Source organism: Tachypleus tridentatus, chromosome 8, assembly GCF_004210375.1.
Source record: "Tachypleus tridentatus isolate NWPU-2018 chromosome 8, ASM421037v1, whole genome shotgun sequence".
In the NCBI taxonomy this organism is placed as follows: Eukaryota; Metazoa; Arthropoda; class Merostomata; order Xiphosura; family Limulidae; genus Tachypleus; species Tachypleus tridentatus.
The window spans coordinates 148,368,782-148,390,605 of NC_134832.1; the positions used below are offsets into that span (position 1 = coordinate 148,368,782).

A 21,824-nucleotide genomic window follows, 5' to 3' on the forward strand; every position below is an offset into this window, starting at 1 on the left:
GATCTTGGTAAGTTATGTTTGTAAACGATAGTAGTTTTAAACAACAAATATGTGTGTTCTAGATAGAAAATAACCAAACTAGACCACGTGTAGATTTTGGTAAGTTATATTTGTAAACAATAGTAGGTTTAAACAACAAATAACCACCCTCACATCTTTACATTGTTATGAATGTATATTCAGTTTTCTGTATACATTCCGCATCTGTTCTTCATTGGTAGACTTACATAGAACTTATTTTGGATATAAAGTATGTTCTGTAATTACAAACAGTAAACATAATGTATTTATAAAGTGTAAAAAATTGTCTTTTCTTGTAAATCAACATGTTTTATCATATGACGCAACAAGATTAATATATTTTGTCAAGAAGACGTTTTCTAGATTTTTTTCTCAAAAGGTTCAAAAATAGAATGATACACATTATTTGATAAAAGTCTTAGAAAAAGTTATATTTCTCTAAATTTAAATTTTGTTGATAAATATTTCAATATATTGGGCTAACATAAAACATGCGTACTATAGAAAGGATGTAAATGAAAATTTGTATCAGTTGTTCAAACATATGTGCTAAAAATTGATATTCACGATATGTAATTTAGCATAAAAGTTTGTTTGTTTTTTAGAATTTCACACAAAGCTACTCGAGGGCTATCTGTGCTAGCCGTCCCTAATTCAGTAGTGTAAGACTAGAGGGAAGGCAGCTAGTCATTACCACCCACCGCCAACTCTTGGGCTACTCTTTTACCAACGAATAGTGGAACTTACCGTAACATTATAACGCCCCCACGGTTGAAAGGGCGAGCATGTTTGGCGCGACGGGGATGTGAACCTGTGACCCTCAGATTACGAGTCGTACGCCTTAACACGCTTGGCCATGCCGGGCCTAGCATGAAAGAGTAAACTGGATATGTAATTATGTGAATTTTGATTTTATTCTGAATACTAATTGGTAACAATCGATTTTTATAATTTTGAAGTGAAAAGAAACATCATTACCGAAACATTATTTCAAAATATATGTGACAAAATGAATGTTTTGAATTATTTGATAAAAAAGACTTTCTGAGCCGACAAACTGAAATTTCACATGCTCTGAACATGCAAAATGAACAACTGATACTGCTCAGAGGTGTCGCTAGAAATTGGCACATGGGGGCCCATGCCTAAATTCTATTGGACAGTGTCCTGAATTCATAGTTGGTGTCTTGAAAAATCAGAATAAAAATACTATTATTTTGGGAGATCCTATGAACCCAATCCCTTAATCTTTGAAGCACCTAGTGGTGCCTCTGCTTCTAGTCGTATTACAAAATAATTGTGTTTGAATACAATGCACATGTATGACTCTTTACTGGTTTATTTATGTAGTGATACATCTTTAGTACAATGCCTTGTGATAAATTCAAGTTTTTTTTCACGTTAAGGCATATAAACAAAAAATATAAACTCTAATTGAAATATTAAAACAAACAAGGTTAACATGTTTATGGTATATCAGTAAAACTTTTGTTTATAAATGTTTCAGTACACTTGTCAAGTCTGTAGTTTTTACATTACTGTTGTAATGATAAACAGTAAATATGTTGGATTTATAAAATGTGAATTAATAATCACTTGATTTATAATTAAATGTCCCTTTAAAATTACGATTGTCAACTCCTTTTTAGTTATAAAGTATGTTCATCAGGGAAAAATATATTTAATGTTTTGGTAAACTGACAAAATTAAATTCCATTGTAATAGAATTTCTAATTTGTCAACAAATATTTAATGTATACATTTGAGTCATTATAAAGGATATGACTAGACTCATGGATATAATAACAAACTATAAATAACATATTGGTGTATGACTGTACGTGTTACAAACGTTTCTAATTACAAACCTTCCAATACCATTGATATTTTATTCTGTCAGTTGACTGAAGACACATGTGAAAACTAGAATGTTAATTTGGCAGTCACATGTTGAGACACACTGAAACATCTTAGAACGAGCTCACAATCCTATTAAACAATATATTTATAGAAACACAATCTGCCTTTGTAAAACACACGTAATACAGTTAAATATATAAATGAAAACAATAAACATATGCTGAGAGAAGTTAATCTCTGTATACAACTTATAGAAACGCCATCCTCCTTTGTAAAATCACACAATTAAAAATATATATGGGAAACAGTAAAGTTGATATGAACTAGACGTTAAATATCAAATTTAATGTTTCACTTATAGAGTGAAACCGTAATTGTGATAACTTTTCAGTACTGATAACTGTAAACACATTAGCAAATTAGATGAAATATTTATTTTAAGACTGATTGTTACAACAAAGTTGATGTCATACTGACCTGCTGGTCAAGTGATATGGCCATGACAACTTTCAGCCCTCTGATGCCACTTTGTAGATCTATGACGTTATTCTTTTTTAAAGAGAGCATTGTCTTGTGGTGTAATGTTCGAAACTCTGAGGTAATAATCTCTATCCCTTCCCTCCCTCTGAGGCAGCAATGAGCACACACATCCAAGATGTCTCTCTATTTACTGAACCTTTTTTAATTCGTCAATAGTTCAATAAAAACCAATAAGAAATTTCTTCAATTTCTAAAGTTTCCACTAAAGAGTAACAAACATTTTCTTTAATTCATCAAAATTCCACTAATGGCTAACTAAACATTTATTTAATTTGTAAAGAATCCAATAGCGACTAATATATTTGTTTTTGATTCATCAAGTGTTTGGTAAAGACTAACACAAACTTTATTGAACACAACCAAAGTTCACTAATGATGAACAGAACTTTTCTTCAAGTTGTCAAGAATTCACTAATGCCTAGTATAGAAACTTTTGCCGTTCTTATAAGGTCTACTGATGACTAACAGAAGTCATTTTACTTCATCTAGAGTTCAATAATGGCTAAACTTTATTAAGTCGTTAAGAGCCCATAATTTCTTGAATACATTTTTATTCAGTATGTAAAAGTGCGTAATTACTGTAAATTTTTTCTTTTTTCATAATATTAGCAATTAATCACGATAACATTCCTCAATTTCTGTATATTTTTTCAGGGTGTATTTGTTTAGATACATTAAGAAATGTCACCATAGCCCATTTTATAGTTTGGGTTGTGTTCTTCTACTTTATTCCAGGGTTATCTTCTGCTGACTGCTCAGTATTCTCTGATATTTAAAGATAACACAAACTAAAACATGAATTATTATTACTGGACTTCCATGATGAAAGTAACTTTCATACGAATTTATGAAATTTCAGTTGGCATACAATTCTTGTACACTTTAAATTATGTTAAGCTCTCCTACATTATTTGTTCTCTTGTCACTCATATTTGAATATAACAAAAATAAAAACCAATACATTTAGTCTGATGTATAACAACACAAAACACCGATTGTGATTGCAAACAAATAGATCTTTCTCAAATAGATATTGAGAATTTGTAAATCTACCATAATAATCGTGCTATAAGTTGCATATCCATGTAACTATTTCGCAGGATGTGAATGGATGAATCTTCACCAAAAGTTTTATGGAGGTCCATTAGTTCTATGGGGAGATACACACAAACTTTCAGTTTTGTATTACTCCACTGAAGACAACTTTTCTTAATTTGTGTCTGTGACAATTCTCAAGGCGTAACGTTATAAATTTAGATAAATCTTATTTAGTTAGTAAATGTCAAATCTTATTCCAAAGAGAGTAAAAGCAATAATTATGCATTATTGAGCCTTGTTAATTAATAAAATTTGCATTCTAATCTTCTATTAAGTAACAGATACCACAGATTGTTTAAAATTCCACTTTTTTAAATTTCTCAAATGAAGAAAGAGAAAATTACAAGCTATCTTTACTATAGGAAATTTCTCTATGCCTCATGATGTGGAAGAATAAATGTTATGTACTGACTTCATATGGAGAGATGAGCCCGAGGACAGGATAGCTTCAAAGAGTTACACAGTCGTGACCAAGAAATTCCTGTACACTATATGACAAATACTACATTAAAAACTGAATCTCCAGTGGCAGTCACTATTTCACTAAAAGGTTAATTACTTATACCATAATTTATTGCTAATAAATTTACATACAATAAATGAGTTGTAGTGGAACCAAATAATGAATATGTCCTGATAGATTAATGATTAAAAGAATTTTCGTGGATCAGAAGAATAAATATTTCATCATTAGAGCCATGAACACAAGAAACCGCAACATTCAAGTCAAATTTTAGTAGGTCATTGAAAGTACAAGAGATACTTTTATGTCAAGGAACATCATAAATATCCAATTTTGTAGAAGAATCTAGGAAGCCTTATGTCAAATACTTACAGAAGGACAGTTTACCACCTCATTTATAAGGGTTACATTATCAGAACTGTGAAGGTATTACATCTGATCAATGCCAGAAATTATACAACTCACTTACAGAATATGAAGACAACATTTCCAGTTAGTTACGCTAAACCAAATATCTTTCAACATTAATACTAGAGATGTAGCTCCAATACATCATTTAGTTAGATAACTTATACTTGCAAAACAGGTTGAGCCTTTCAAAGAAATAGAAGACGTGAAGAAACAAGGAGTGATATAACAGAATACTAGACCAAGGCTTCACTTACTGTACTTCTGAAGAAGGAGAACGGATTCTCAAGGTTTTATGTGGACTACTGGAAGGTGAATGAAGTCACAAAGAAGGATACCTACCTATTGTGCAGGTTTAAATTTGCTTCTATCTGGATCAAAATGACTTTCAGCTTCAGATCTTAAGAGTATAGTAAGTGCAAGTTGCGTAATAAAAAAGAGAGAAACTCTTCCACTGCAGGATTCTAATGTTGGAAATCTGTTCTGTTTCCATTTGGATTATGTAATATACTTGCTATATTTCAATGCTTAATAAATTGTGCTCCATCTAAAGTACCTTGGAGCATTGTACTTATCCACTTGGATGACCTAATTGCACACGAAAGGAATCTAATATGGAGTTTAAAGATGAATAACAAAATGTGTAAATTATTATGCTAATAAATTAATTAACTTAGACACATACAGTGCCTTGTAAAAATATTCAGCCAATAATGTTACATTATGTAAAACAATGTTTCAACGAACTTGTTCTTATTCAAAACTGTAATTGTCAAACTTAACACTGTATTGTGTGCAAAGAAAATGTTCAAACTGAAATTTTCTAATTTCATCAGTATTCACCCCTTAAGTCAGTACTTCATGGCAGCGCCTTTAACAGCAATTACTGCTCTAAGTCTTTTTCGATTGGTTTCTTCCACCTTTGCACAATGAGATGGTGTAATATTTACCCAAAATCTGACAATTTTGTTGGAGATCATTGATGGACTGTAATCTTCTGTAGTCTTACCATAAACTGTTTATTGGATGCAAGTAAGGATCTTGACTGGACCACTTTAGGACATTTGCTTCCTTCTTTTTAAATTACTCTAGTGTAACTTTGGTCTTGTGCTTCGGTGTTATTGTCTTTCTCAAATGTGAATTTTCGAAACAGTTTTAGATTCTTAACTTAGTTTTTCCTCTAGGATTCACTTGTACTTTGCACCATCAATCGTGGCAACTTCCCCAGTCCCTACTTATGAGAAGTACCTCCACAACATGATCTTGCCACCACCATGCTTGTCATTTGGGATGGTAATGACTGGAAAATGCGATGGCGATGTGTTGGACTTCCACCAGAAATATAACTTTTTATTTAGACCAGTAAGTTAATTTTTGTCTCATCTGACCATAAAACCTTTTGCCACATGTCTGCAGTATCGCTCACATGCTGTTTCGTAAATCTCATACGAGACTTAAGATGATTCTTTTTCAGTAGTGGTTTCTCCTTGGCACTTGCCTATAGAGGCCAAATTTGTTTAGGGACTAGGATATTGTTAATGTACGAAAACTGACTCCCATCTCAGTCATGGAGGTTTGCAATTCTTCCAGAGATACTGTGGGCTTTACTGTTTTCTTTATTATTATATGAATTTTATATAATTAATCAATGAAAGAAAACATTCTAAGAAATATTATTGGAGTACCACTTGAAAGAATTGTTGTCTACGTAATTGACTCTCATTGTTGTGACAGACTATTCCACCAAATGGACAGAAGTATATGTTATTCCAAAGCAGAAAACAGAGGCTCCAGTAATTATACTTGTTAACAAATTCATTTTGAAGTTTACGAATCCTATGGAACTCCACTCATAGCAGGAATGAAACTCTGAGTTAGTATTGTATGTAAAAAATGTGTCAGGTTATCGGATCAAAGAGATTAGAAAAACAGCCCTTTATCCATCTTCTTACAACATAGTGAAGATATACAACTGCATGCTATTAAATAAGCTAGATATTTACGTAAATAGACATCATAAAACGTGGGATCAATATTTTCTGTTGCTATTTATGAGTTATTGAAACCACAGGTAAAAACCTTAACTTCACTTATGTTTGAGAAAAAACTTGAAGTGCCATTTAACCTTCTGTACCCTCATCTGAAGGATAGTCACTCAACAGAGTCTTACACAGAATACACAGAGGAACTAAAAATGTCATTGGTGTCATATACGATTTTACCCAAGAAAGATTCATTTGAAAAGTTGTTACATGTTAATAAGACTGGATTACATAGCGGTCACATGGCATGGCTGTACAATCTCTGCTGCAAGAAAACATTAATTTAAAAGTTAATCAGGGCTATGTGTTGTACTGAAAGAATTTAATGATTTGGTTAATAGAATCGAGAAGGATAGATGATTCAAGCCACAGGTCATCCACCATGATGAACTCTGAAAGTATTTCAGTAAGGAAATAACCAACTGGGTAACTCCAGAGAATAATGTCTTATCAATACTCAACCTATGAAGGAGTCCAGAGTTTCTGTCGAAAGCACTTTTAAAGGATCAACAAAGATAGAGTTTCCAGGGAATTTTCTTGACCACCTATTTAGAAGAACTCTCCCAGCAACAGAACAGTCAGTAACAATAAGAAACAAAAAGCTATTCAATTTGTTTATCAAATGTTCGGTAGAGAAAATAATCAAAAATACTTGTTAAATGGACAGTTTAGCTCAGTGCTTTGTCCAAGGAATGTCATAATCCAGAAAGGAGGAGTATTGTAAGATGTATTTTCAGTGTTTTAATTTAGATGTTTGATGAATATCTAAAAGTACGATATTAGTTACAAATATGAATGAGTTAAGTGAAGTAGTAGCAAATGTCACATTGAAGTATTCATCATGTGAATACCAAGTGTGTTGATTGAGTGCCAGTTATCACGTATAATGAATTAATTTACCAATTAGTTATGAAACTATATTGGTAAGTTTATTTGTGTCTTGGTCATAGTACTATTATCGAGAAATGAGGAAAAAATAGACTAAATTTTTTTATCGTTTTTTTAACTTATTTTTTTAAATAAGTTAATTAAAGAATCAACCGGGTGAAAGAACTAAATCACAACAAGCCACAGGTGTGGACACATAGGATCAAACAAATTAGAAATGAGATTCACGAAATGTTTATTAGATAATCTAAATTTCAATGATAAAAGTTAGATCAAATTGTTGTTAGTTGAATAAAGCTTTACTATTTTACTTGAAGTTAGAGGCGTGAATACTCTCTCAATTGTTACTAGAATTGTTCAACGGTATGTTATGATGACGTAATTATTGTAAATAAGTAAAACCTATCAAAGTCCATCTTCAATAAATGTTAGGAGATTATGTAAGTTACTCAAATATCACCATAAAAAAAAGCATAAAATATTCTTAATTTCTAAAATTGTGTTTATCATATTTTCCAAATACAATGTGTTGTTCTGTTATACACACACTAGTTGATTCATATTTGTAACAGAATATCGCAGTGCTGGTTTCAAATTACGCGACTGTGATAGACTAGAGGGAAGGCAGCCAGCCAACTCCACCAACTTTTTAGGTGCTTTTTTTTTTTTTAACCAATGAATAGTGGGATTGACCCAGTCATGTAACAACAATTTTTGGGCTCCCCGCAAAAAATTGTAAAGACCCATTCTCCCCCTTCCCAAAATTACAGAATAAATTTGCTATGTTGTCTAGCTTTTGTTGAACTCCATGTACCTTCGTTCACCCCCGTTCAGGTGGAGTGGTCTAAACTGTTTTGTAGGGCCCGGCATGGCCTAGCGCGTAAGGCGTGCGACTCGTAATCCGAGGGTCGCGGGTTCGCGCCCGCGTCGCGCTAAACATGCTCGCCCTCCCAGCCGTGGGGGCGTTATAATGTGACGGTCAATCCCACTATTCGTTGGTAAAAGAGTAGCCCAAGAGTTGGCGGTGGGTGGTGATGACTAGCTGCCTTCCCTCTAGTCTTACACTGCTAAATTAGGGACGGCTAGCACAGATAGCCCTCGAGTAGCTTTGTGCGAAATTCCAAAACAAACAAACAAACTAAACTGTTTTGTAGTTACGCCACAGAATGCTAACAGGGTGTGCATATTTAATAAAAGAGATTCAAACCCGCGACCCGCCGAAAGCTTCTTACTGTGAGACCTTTGTTACAAGGTTTCGTATTTGTTATGATACGACGTGATTTGTCTGTGTATAAATTATCAAGTGTGCTGTGGCCTGGCATGGCCAGGTGGTTAGAGCGCTCGGCTCGTAATCTGAGAGTCGTGAGTTCGAATTCCTGTCACACCAAACATGCTTGCCCTTTCAGCCGTAGTGGCATTATAATGTGACAGTCAATCCCACTATTTGTTGGCAAAAGAGTAGCCCAAGAATTGGCGGTGGGAGGTAACGACTGGTGCCTTCCCTCTAGCCTTACACTACTAAAATCGGAGACAGCTTGCGCAGATAACCCTCGAATAGCTTTGTGCGAAATTCAAAAAACAAACTATTTATTTGCTCAACGTTTTAATAATATTCCTTCTTTAGGTGCGTAATTTTGTAATGAGCTCTATTACTAAGTAATTACTGTTGTTTTCTATGAAGTAAGTCACGCACAAGAGTACATCAAAAACTCAAAAAACAAAGAAACAAGAAGAAAATGAACTGAGAGTAAGTTAACCTCAGTGGAGAATTTTAAAATGTTCAGATTGCAAGTCGAGCTTCCAAAACACCAGACCATGTCTGACCCCAGAACGACCCAATAGCATGTGGTATATTACGCTAAATGTTTCTTACGAAAGTTTTGAAATATAGAATGATTTCTGAAACGGCAAGGTGGTAACGGCGCTTGAATTTCGTTTTTTTTTTTTTTTAATTTCGTGCAAAGCTACAGGAGGGTTATCTGCGCTAGCCGTCCATAATTTAGCAGTGTAATACTAGAGGGTCAGCAGCTAGTCATCACCACCCACCGCCAACTCTTGGGCTACTCTTTTACCAACGAATAGTGAGATTGACAGTCACATTATAACGCCTCCACGGCTAAAAGGGCGAGGATGATTGGTGTGATGGGGATTCGAACCCGCGACCCTCGGGTTACGAGTCTAACGCTTCAACCCACCTGGAAATGCCGGGCCTGGAATTGTAAAATTTGTTCTTTTTAAACAACAAAAAAGAATAATATTACTTGAAAAACAGCTGATCAAATAAATATCCATTTATGAACCGTTAGAGGGTAATATGCAAAATGTGTTGAGGAAATAATATATTTCTGTCAATAAGCCAATTTTGAAACAGCAGCGAATAAAACTGTATGTTTTCCCTTACGTTGTGCCCAAGTCTCACTATACAAGGAAACTTTGAAAGATATGACAAGTGACCTTATACGAACGCCATCGTTAAACTTAGGAAAGTTGTTCGTTGTGTAGTTCTAAGAATCTGTTGTTCCTAGTCGAGTCCGGTGAATCAACTACAATATAGTACGAATATTCAAATATTTAACACACGCTTTATTTGTCAATAGTGTACCGTAATTGGTTTATTTCTTTAAAAATAAAACTGTTTAAAAGTTTATTTCCTGTTGGTATTCGCAGCCAGAAAAGTTCTGTTGATCTAAACTTCAGGTTGAAAGATATCCCGTAAACACCGAATTACTCATTTATTCATGTACAAAAACAGTTATCGCTGATTGTGCTGCCATCTCGTGGAGTTGTTTCATCTTTTAATATAAATTTAAAAATACTTTTATTTTAATATTTTTCAGAATTTATACGCAAAACTACACTGTGCACAGACGTCTCGAATTTTTGAATATTAAACAAGAATGTTTGTTTGTTTTTGAATTTCGTGCAAAGCTACACGAGGGCTATCTGCGCTAGCCGTCTCTAATTTAGCAGTGTATGACTAGAGGAAAGGTAGCTAGTTATCCCCACCCACCGCCAACTCTTGGGCTATTCTTTTACCAACGAATAGTGGGATTGACCGTTATATTATAATGCCCCCACGGCTGAAAGGTGAGCATGTTTGGTGTGACGGGGATTCGAACCAGCGACCCTCAGATTACGAGTCGAACGCCTTAACACACCTGGCCATGCCGGGGCGAAACAAGAACTAACGCACTTAGTCATCAACAGCGCGCACGCCGACTTGTCAGCTACTCGTCTCTGATTGAATGATATTTGTCTGTCATTTCCATGGCGCTGATACAGCTCAATAGTGCAAATCCTACTATTACTACAATGGGCCTCGAACTACCAAACTATTAAATTCTTAGTGTGAGCGTGCTGGCTGCAAGACCATACCTGGTATACATCACACAACTTATTATAACAAAAACTATATTTGGGCCATAGAATAATTTATAGTTACTTCTTCGTAGTTTGAACAAAAACAAATAACCAAAACTGGCTAAAAATTCAGGCTGATAAAATATATTAAACATTCAGCGTACAAGTACTTACAGTTTGTATATATAGTAAAACACCCAGTTTACAAGTACTTATTGATTGTATATACAGTAAACACCCAGTTTACATGTACTTATTGATTGTATATATCGTAAACACCCAATTGAAAAGTACTTACTGTTTCTATATTAAGCACCCAGTTTACAAGTACTTACTGATTGTATATACAGTAAACACCCAGTTTACAAGTACTTATTGATTGTATATACAGTAAACACCCAGTTTACAAGTACTTATTGATTGTATATATCGTAAACACCCAATTGAAAAGTACTTATTGTTTCTATATATATTAAGCACCCAGTTTACAAGTACTTACTGATTGTATATACAGTAAACACCCAGTTTACAAGTACTTATTGATTGTATATAGAGTAAACACCCAGTTTACAAGTACTTATTGATTGTATATATCGTAAACACCCAATTGAAAAGTACTTACTGTTTCTATATATATTAAGCACCCAGTTTACAAGTACTTACTGATTGTATATACATAGTAAACACCCAGTTCACAAGTGCCTGGTGTTTTTATATATACAGTAAACACCCAGTTTACAAGTACTTACTAATTGTATATACATAGTAAACACCCAGTTCACAAGTTCTTACTGATCATATATATATATATACAGTAAACACCCAGTTCACAAGTTCTTACTGATTGTATATACATAGTAAACACCCAGTTCACAAGTTCTTACTGATCATATATACATATATACATAGTAAACACCCAGTTTAGAAGTTCTTACTGATCATATATATATATATATACAGTAAACACCCAGTTCACAAGGTCTTACTGATTGTATATACATAGTAAACACCCAGTTCACAAGTTCTTACTGATCATATATATATATATATATACAGTAAACACCCAGTTCACAAGATCTTACTGATCATATATATATATATATAGAGAGAGAGAGTAAACACCCAGTTTACAAGTTCTTACTGATCATATATATATATATATACAGTAAACACCCAGTTTACAAGTTCTTACTGATCATATATATATATATATATATACAGTAAACACCCAGTTTACAAGTTCTTACTGATTGTACATACATAGTAAACACCCAGTTCACAAGTGCTTGGTGTTTTTATATATATAATAATCACCCAGTTTACAAGTGCTTAGTGTTTTTATATTTATAGTAACCACCCAGTTTAAAAGCAGTTAGTGTTTTTATATATACAGTAAACACCCAGTTCACAAGTACTTACTGATTGTATATATATATAGTAAACACCCAGTTTACAAGTACTTACTGATTGTATATACATAGTAAACACCCAGTTCACAAGTGCCTGGTGTTTTTATATATACAGTAAACACCCAGTTTACAAGTACTTACTAATTGTATATACATAGTAAACACCCAGTTCACAAGTTCTTACTGATCATATATATATATATACAGTAAACACCCAGTTCACAAGTTCTTACTGATTGTATATACATAGTAAACACCCAGTTCACAAGTTCTTACTGATCATATATATATATATACATAGTAAACACCCAGTTTAGAAGTTCTTACTGATCATATATATATATATATACAGTAAACACCCAGTTTACAAGTACTTACTAATTGTATATACATAGTAAACACCCAGTTTAGAAGTACTTACTGATCATATATATATATATATATATATATACAGTAAACACCCAGTTCACAAGTTCTTACTGATCATATATATATATATACAGTAAACACCCAGTTCACAAGTTCTTACTGATTGTATATACATAGTAAACACCCAGTTCACAAGTTCTTACTGATCATATATATATATATACATAGTAAACACCCAGTTCACAAGTTCTTACTGATCATATATATATATATATATACAGTAAACACCCAGTTCACAAGTTCTTACTGATCACATATATATATATATACAGTAAACACCCAGTTCACAAGATCTTACTGATCATATATATATATATATAGAGAGAGAGTAAACACCCAGTTTACAAGTTCTTACTGATCATATATATATATATATACAGTAAACACCCAGTTTACAAGTTCTTACTGATCATATATATATATATATATATACAGTAAACACCCAGTTTACAAGTTCTTACTGATTGTACATACATAGTAAACACCCAGTTTACAAGTTCTTACTGATTGTACATACATAGTAAACACCCAGTTCACAAGTGCTTGGTGTTTTTATATATATAATAATCACCCAGTTTAAAAGCAGTTAGTGTTTTTATATATACAGTAAACACCCAGTTCACAAGTACTTACTGATTGTATATATATATAGTAAACACCCAGTTTAGAAGTACTTAGTGTTTATATATATGTAGTAAACACCCAGTTTACAAGTGCTTGGTGTTTTTATATATATAGTAATCACCCAGTTTACAAGTGCTTAGTGTTTTTATATTTATAGTAACCACCAGTTTAAAAGCAGTTAGTGTTTTTATATATACAGTAAACACCCAGTTCACAAGTACTTACTGATTGTATATATATATAGTAAACACCCAGTTTAGAAGTACTTACTGATTGTATATACATAGTAAACACCCAGTTCACAAGTGCCTGGTGTTTTTATATATACAGTAAACACCCAGTTTACAAGTACTTACTAATTGTATATACATAGTAAACACCCAGTTCACAAGTTCTTACTGATCATATATATATATATACAGTAAACACCCAGTTCACAAGTTCTTACTGATTGTATATACATAGTAAACACCCAGTTCACAAGTTCTTACTGATCATATATATATATACATAGTAAACACCCAGTTTAGAAGTTCTTACTGATCATATATATATATATATACAGTAAACACCCAGTTTACAAGTACTTACTAATTGTATATACATAGTAAACACCCAGTTTAGAAGTACTTACTGATCATATATATATATATATATATATATATACAGTAAACACCCAGTTCACAAGTTCTTACTGATCATATATATATATACAGTAAACACCCAGTTCACAAGTTCTTACTGATTGTATATACATAGTAAACACCCAGTTCACAAGTTCTTACTGATCATATATATATATATACATAGTAAACACCCAGTTCACAAGTTCTTACTGATCATATATATATATATATATACAGTAAACACCCAGTTCACAAGTTCTTACTGATCACATATATATATATATACAGTAAACACCCAGTTCACAAGATCTTACTGATCATATATATATATATATAGAGAGAGAGTAAACACCCAGTTTACAAGTTCTTACTGATCATATATATATATATATACAGTAAACACCCAGTTTACAAGTTCTTACTGATCATATATATATATATATATATACAGTAAACACCCAGTTTACAAGTTCTTACTGATTGTACATACATAGTAAACACCCAGTTTACAAGTTCTTACTGATTGTACATACATAGTAAACACCCAGTTCACAAGTGCTTGGTGTTTTTATATATATAATAATCACCCAGTTTAAAAGCAGTTAGTGTTTTTATATATACAGTAAACACCCAGTTCACAAGTACTTACTGATTGTATATATATATAGTAAACACCCAGTTTAGAAGTACTTAGTGTTTATATATATGTAGTAAACACCCAGTTTACAAGTGCTTGGTGTTTTTATATATATAGTAATCACCCAGTTTACAAGTGCTTAGTGTTTTTATATTTATAGTAACCACCAGTTTAAAAGCAGTTAGTGTTTTTATATATACAGTAAACACCCAGTTCACAAGTACTTACTGATTGTATATATATATAGTAAACACCCAGTTTAGAAGTACTTAGTGTTTATATATATGTAGTAAACACCCAGTTTACAAGTGCTTGGTGTTTTTATATATATAGTAATCACCCAGTTTACAAGTGCTTAGTGTTTTTATATTTATAGTAACCACCAGTTTAAAAGCAGTTAGTGTTTTTATATATACAGTAAACACCCAGTTTACAAGTACTTACTGATTGTATATATATAGTAAACACCCAGTTTACAAGTGTTTACTAATTCTTTTCGCTCAACCGTACTGAATGTTCGAGTGGCGAAACTACTGGATTAGGAAGAAAAACATACAACACCTCTTAAGCAAATTAGCTAAAAACGTTTGTGAAGAAATACTTACATAATAATAAAGAAGCTACTGCACAGTACTATATTGAACATTACTAACACATTCACTGTCTTCATGTTTGTTTTAATGAGGAAGAAGTAAGAAAAGCAAATTATTTTATAGTTGGTCATGCATATTAAGTGCATTTAAAGTTTAAAGGGGCGTGTAGAGTTAGTGAAAGTGCATATAATATTCTTGTTTCAACAGACAGGGTAGTTTGATTGTTTCGAAGATAAGCCCAAAGCTATACAATGGGCTATCTGTACTGGCTATCAGCATCGAAATCCTGATTCTAGTGATGTTAAGTCTGTAAACATACTGCTGTGCCACTTGGGGGCATATAGAATATCATAAATGATATTTTATTCTTGTGTAAACCACTAACTCATGTAGAAATATGGCAAACAACTGTCACAACCAAAATTATTTTTTGAGTCTTTAACAATCACCAAAGTGAGATTCTTAACCAAACTTAACTAATCAAAAAAAATAAAATAAAATAATGGGCTAATTACGTAATTGTTCCATTTAACGTAAGCTTTGAAGGTCACTCACGAGCTTCTGTCAAGTGACAGATAATTTGATTATGAATGTTTCGAAGGCTCAGGCTCAGTAAATATACCCAAAAGATAGTCTTAAAGTATGTTTTGTTCACCAGGAAGATAGTCTTAAAGTATGTTTTGTTCACTCGGAAGATAGTCTTAAAGTATGTTTTGTTCACCCGGAAGATAGCCTTAAAGTATGTTTTGTTCACCAGGAAGATAGCCTTAAAGTATGTTTTGTTCACCCGGAAGATAGCCTTAAAGTATGTTTTGTTCACCCGGAAGATAGCCTTAAAGTATGTTTTGTTCACCCGGAAGATAGCCTTAAAGTATGTTTTGTTCACCCGGAAGATAGTCTTAAAGTATGTTTTGTTCAACCGGAAGATAGCCTTAAAGTATGTTTTGTTCAACCGGAAGATAGCCTTAAAGTATGTTTTGTTCAAAATTTAAAAAAGACACTTGAAATATAAGCTGTCACATTCCTGGTAAAACAATGACATCACAGTTTTAAAAATATATAAACGTTTTGATTGAGTTTTACATTAGGCCAGATTCCTGATAATACAATGTTATCATAACCCTTTTCAGTGTGTTCCACATTCATGTCGTGTTCTTGGTAAAACAACATTATCATAGGTTCAACAAATTATAACCTTTGTCATTGTGTCCTAGATTCAGGTCACATTTTTGGTAAAAGAACGTTGTTTTAGGTTTCTAGAAGATATAATATTCTCAAGGTGTTTAAGGTTATCAAAACACAGTTCTGATGAAACTGTTATTACAGCTTTCTGCAGACTAGAAAGAAGAAAAATGAAATATTGGAATTTAGGTCACTGTTTAAAATTAGCAGCACGTGTCTGTGTAGTTTATTATTGAAGAAGATAGTTTATGATTCATCAAGAAACATTCATTATACTGTTCAAGTACGTCATCGTGAAGGAATTTAAACGCGAAAGAACTTCCATTCACCTCGGCTGTTTGACAAACAACAAAAAGTGAAATACAAAAACTTCGTAAAAAGTGGACATGACTTAAAAAACCAAAGAAAAAGTAACGTGTTCCTTATCTTGTGAACACTACAGGGTAAAGAAAGCGTTAGAGTTTGTGTTACACTCATATGCGCGTGCGGAGAAAATGCACTAGTCCTAATTGCAAAAAGCTTGCAAGTTTGAAATTCAGCGAAACTATCTGATACTTGGTGGCTTCAGAGTTTACTTGTGAAGAAGAGACTTCGCACTAGTTGTCCAGTAATATTCCGCTTTATGGAAACACGTTTGTCTCAAACCAGTGATAACACTGAAGATATCCTTACCCGTGATCCAAGGGGCGTCCATCAGGCATGCCAGGCGGGTGAGAAACAACCCCAGGTCCAGGATGATGGGGCGGCATAGGTCCTGGCATGGGTGCAGCATGACACTGAGGAACGGGGCTGTTTGGTACTGTTACAATTGACGAATATGGCGGATGTCCGTATGACAGGCTGGTGGGGTGCAGGGAATGAGGTTGTCCAGGAACTCCCGAAGGTACCGCTGGCCCCCCGAGTCCCGTATGGTGATGGGAATGGGGGAGAAGGGGGCCTTTCCAACCTCCCTCGTCCAGCGTTATGGTGGCAGTTACTATATTACGTCCGCAATGTGGCGCTGATCAAAATCACACAAGGAATGAACAGGAGAAATCTAAAAGATTAGAAAATGTTGTTACAAGTTAAATGTGATAAAACTCTTACAATAGTAATAATAAGATGTGAGAAAAACATAATAACAATAATGTGTGAGAAAAACAGTAACAATAAGATGTGAGAAAAACAGAGTAGCAATAAGATGTGAGAAAAACAGAGTAAAAATAAGATGTGAGAAAAACAGAGTAGCAATAAGGTGTGAGAAAAACATAGTAACAATAAGATGTGAGAAAAACAGAGTAAAAATAAGATGTGAGAAAAACAGAGTAGCAATAAGGTGTGAGAAAAACACAGTAAAAATAAGATGTGAGAAAAACAGAGTAAAAATAAGATGTGAGAAAAACAGAGTAAAAATAAGATGTGAGAAAAACAGAGTAGCAATAAGGTGTGAGAAAAACACAGTAAAAATAAGATGTGAGAAAAACAGAGTAAAAATAAGATGTGAGAAAAACAGAGTTAAAATAAGATGTGAGAAAAACACAGTAAAAATAAGATGTGAGAAAAACAGAGTAGCAATAAGGTGTGAGAAAAACATAGTAACAATAAGATGTGAGAAAAACAGAGTAAAAATAAGATGTGAGAAAAACATAGCAACAATAAGATGTGAGAAAAACACAGTAAAAATAAGATGTGAGAAAAACACAGTAAAAATAAGATGTGAGAAAAACAGAGTAGCAATAAGATGTGAGAAAAACAGAGTAAATTAAGAAATACGCCACATTCTAATATTGTTTATAGTAATATTACACAAAGGGGGTTCAACAATAATAAAATTACATCACTGTTCGTTTCAACATAAATCATTTGAAAACTCTCAATTAACGTGCGTGTTTCACTAACGATCTTATGCGAATTTAAAAGTATGTATTCGCATAAATATATATTAATTATCCTATTCAACAGATGGCAGCACAAAGTTGAGAAGAAAGTATTTTAGTACATGCTGGTAAACTTGCTGTTTAGTGTAAATTTTATTCATTTTTTAAGGTAAAATTAATGTTTGTAATTTTTTTTTCTACATTTAACGCCATTACTTAAAATAAAGTGAGTGAAAAAGCACCTTCACTTGCGATACTAACACATGGGAAACATGTGAGGATCTGAAGTTTGATGGTTCGCATTCTGTTGCTGCAAAAACGTGCTCTCCACTTTGAGGTCGTGGGTGCACTTCAAGATAACAATCAAATTAAATTGCTCGGTTAGGACAGAACACTCCAAAACATACCCGAGGGTGCTGTTCTGTAGCTGTTTTTACTCTACAATAACTCTTGGAAATTATGTTAGATAGCCTCGTGTAGCTGCGCATATAAACAACAACAAATTCAACAATGAGGTCAAGCGCGCCACACTACTAATACTACATTACTAATTATAAAAAATTGTGTATTTACACATAAGGTAAAGTCTAATCTTGAATTTCCACATTTCACTGGCCTTACAACAATTTCATCCAGTTCCAGATTTTTCAGACTTTATCACAACATCATAAAGTCTCAAAAGGCACGGAGCTGGATAATCGCGTTTAGGCTTAAGAATTTGTGATCATAACGTTAACTGAATACTTGGATTTCTTCTGGATCCGTCAATACCTTGAGTCAGTTTCATGCAGTATTTTCAAGGCTGTTTGGCAGATCATTGCACACTGTACTATCTGACGAAAACGAATAAGATTTTTCAGGGTCTCCTGTTCCTTGTCTTTCCTCTCTTCCCCCAAAAAAGAAACACATCCGACGTTTTTATAGCAAATCAACGAACTGTAGTGGTGCTATTCTTTCATGTGTGTCTTACACAACTGGAAAACAGTAGATATAAACAGCTGTTTTTGAAAGAATTTTCAGTTGGACAAAAGGTTGAAGTATTTGATGTCTGAATAGTATATAGATTGTGTAGTTCCTCGTAACGAACTGCACAGTTCCTTCAGAAGCACACTTCTTTGTAACGAAATGTAGTTATGAAGGTTCACTCGCATAAATCTAAGAGATACAGGTGCTACACATTTCTAACTTGATGACAAACACTTCTAGAAAAAGTTAGCACTAACTGAAGAAAAACTAAGGCAAACCTGATTGAGACAGAACGAGGAGAGACAGAGAAACATCGCTTAAGATGCGTTATTTAATTCGCGGGCACGGCATGGCCAGGTGGTTAAGACACTCGACTCGTAATCCGAGGGTCGAGTGTTCAAATCCCCGTCACAGCAAACATGCTCGCCCTTTCAGCCGTGAGGGCGTTATAATGTGACCGTAAATCCCACTGTTGGTAAAAGAGTAGCCCAAGCGTTGATGGTGAGTCGTGATGACTAGCTGACTTCTAGTTTTTTACTGATAAATTAGGAACGGCTCGTGTAGCTTTGCGCGAAACAAGACAAACAAACACTCTTAAAGAAGATATATAAATCCAAGGATGAATTAAAGATTAGTTTGGTTTATTTTGAATTTCGAGCTATCCGCCAACTCTTAAGCTGCTCTTTTGTCAAAGAATAGTGGACTGACCGTTACATAATAACGCCCCCATGAGTGAAAGGGCGAACATATTTGGTGGAACAGAACCAGCGACCTTCGTATTTTCCAATTAAGCGCCTCAACCACCTGCCCATTTTCTATCTCTCAAAAGAGTTTTGCTTTTTAACCAGATGGTAAATGTCAAGTATCACATATTGTTGCGGATCGTTATCGATTAGGTTGCCCAGTAACCAAACAGATAGCAAACTGGCAGCTTTCACTGTTATATAGATTAAAACAAAGGGTTTATTTACACGAAGTATCGGGTGTAGAATAATCCATATACCTGCCTCGGTGATTCCACCATTACTATCTAATATATTTCTGTCTGTAAATGAACGTATTTTATATTTACAGAAGTTTCTATTTTATTTTACACCTCAGAGACCACGCACGCGAGAATGGACTGTTGTTAAATTAATCAAGCATCTAAGTAAAATGTTAAAACTGAAAATTCTTTGTGTTTATAAAATGAAATATTGCTTCAATTTTATTTATGGTTTATATAACCGACGTTTTATTTATAGGCCCGGCATGGCCAAGCATGTTAAGACGTGCGACTCGTAATCTTAGGGTCGCGGGTTCGCATCCCCGTCGCGCCAAACTTGCTCGCCCTTTCAGTCGTGGGGGCGTTATAATGTGACGATCAATCCCACTATTTGTTAGTAAAAGAGTAGCCCAAGAGTTGGCGGTGGGTGGTGATGACTAGCTGCCTTCCCTTTAGTCTTACACTACTAAATTGGGGACGGCTCGCGCAGATAGCTCTGGAGTAGCTTTGTGCAAAATTCAAAAAACAAACAAACGTTTTATTTTTATTGTCAATAGACAGGGCTGCAAATAACACAGCCAGTTTCAGTGAGGTAAATGGTGATATGTCTTGGATGGATGGACCATACAGAATTTATATAATATATATCATAAATGTTTGATATCACTGTACAACAAATTTTTTTTTAAAAGTTTTGCTTTCTGAAAAGTTTTTGCTGATTGTGACAGGTACCTGGTGGGTATAATTTTGGTTTTGCCTCATCACGTAGGAACTCTGAGAAATAGACAGTTAACTGTTTACAGGCAATAACGTATTTAATTGCGTTTATGTTTCTAATACGCTATTAAGTTCAACATAATTAAAAGTGTTTTGCTCCTGATTTTCGTTTGTATTCAATGTCCGGTGCATCACGTTGCAGTGTCCAACAGTAGTCAGCAAGCATTGACGGATTCCAGTTGCCCTGATATAGTTTTTTCATTGCAGCAAGACTGAAGATTTCGATGAAACAGTACGTGATGGGCAAATTTGGATGTGATTTTCGTGATCAGCAACCAAAAAATCTATAAGGGACAGCCAACAGTGTTCAAGAAGCAAAAACTTTGTTGTGCAGTGTATTCAAGAAACACGGCACCCTAGTGAGTAACCTCAGAATTATGTACAGTTGAAGTATCGAAAATGAATAACACTATGTAACAAAAGTTTTACTTTTTATTGTTCCTGGGCAGAAAGTGTTATTTCCCAGTTGCTTGTGCCTAAAGTAAATGGAAAAGACCTATTATTCTCTTCAAACTTTGCTTTTGTGACCTGGGTAATGAAATTTTCAAATTTACCTATTTTCCAGAAGATTCCAGGTAGATTCAGTGCTGAGTAGCTGATAGAGAATTTTCTCGAGCTTACAAGAATTTTCTAGAATGTTGTAGAACTTACGAGAATTTAAGAAGTTTTTAGAATTTTCTAGAACTTTCTTTAGTAATACATATATATATACACACACACACACACATACAAACATACAGGAGCTCACCACTCACCACTCACCACTTCAGTTTCGTTTTAGCTGCCTAAGTGAACACATAGACCTATCTGATTTTATCAGAGATGACATCAAGATGCTGCAAGCATTCTTCAGATGCATTCTGCTATGTATGTGGTCAATTTATGAAGACAAGAGCGAATAAGTACTCTGTGATAGCATCTGCTAATATGTGTGAAGCCTACAAGGCATATTTTGGCATATCTCTCGGGGATCAAGACAAACCCTGGGCACCTCATTTTACATGCAAGCACTGCAAAAACACTCTAGAAGGTAAGGCGGACAATGTCTGCTTGCTTGAAT

At 33.9% G+C, this 21,824-nt stretch overlaps 1 protein-coding gene across 6 annotated transcripts in view; it reads right to left on the bottom strand.

Annotated features, from left to right (window-relative positions):
• Window positions 1–21,824, bottom strand: part of Chi (LIM domain-binding protein 2 Chi) — a 136,047-nt gene that overhangs the window by 67,648 nt on the left and 46,575 nt on the right. For 5 of the 6 annotated variants that reach the window (XM_076452072.1, XM_076452071.1, XM_076452075.1 and 2 more), the window contains exon 2: window positions 16,853–17,216. The exons of the other annotated variant lie outside the window; for it this stretch is intronic. In XM_076452072.1, the coding sequence (XP_076308187.1) occupies window positions 16,853–16,941 (89 nt within the window). In that variant the 5' untranslated portion in view covers window positions 16,942–17,216. The remainder of the gene's footprint in view (window positions 1–16,852; window positions 17,217–21,824) is intronic. 6 annotated transcript variants of the gene reach the window in all.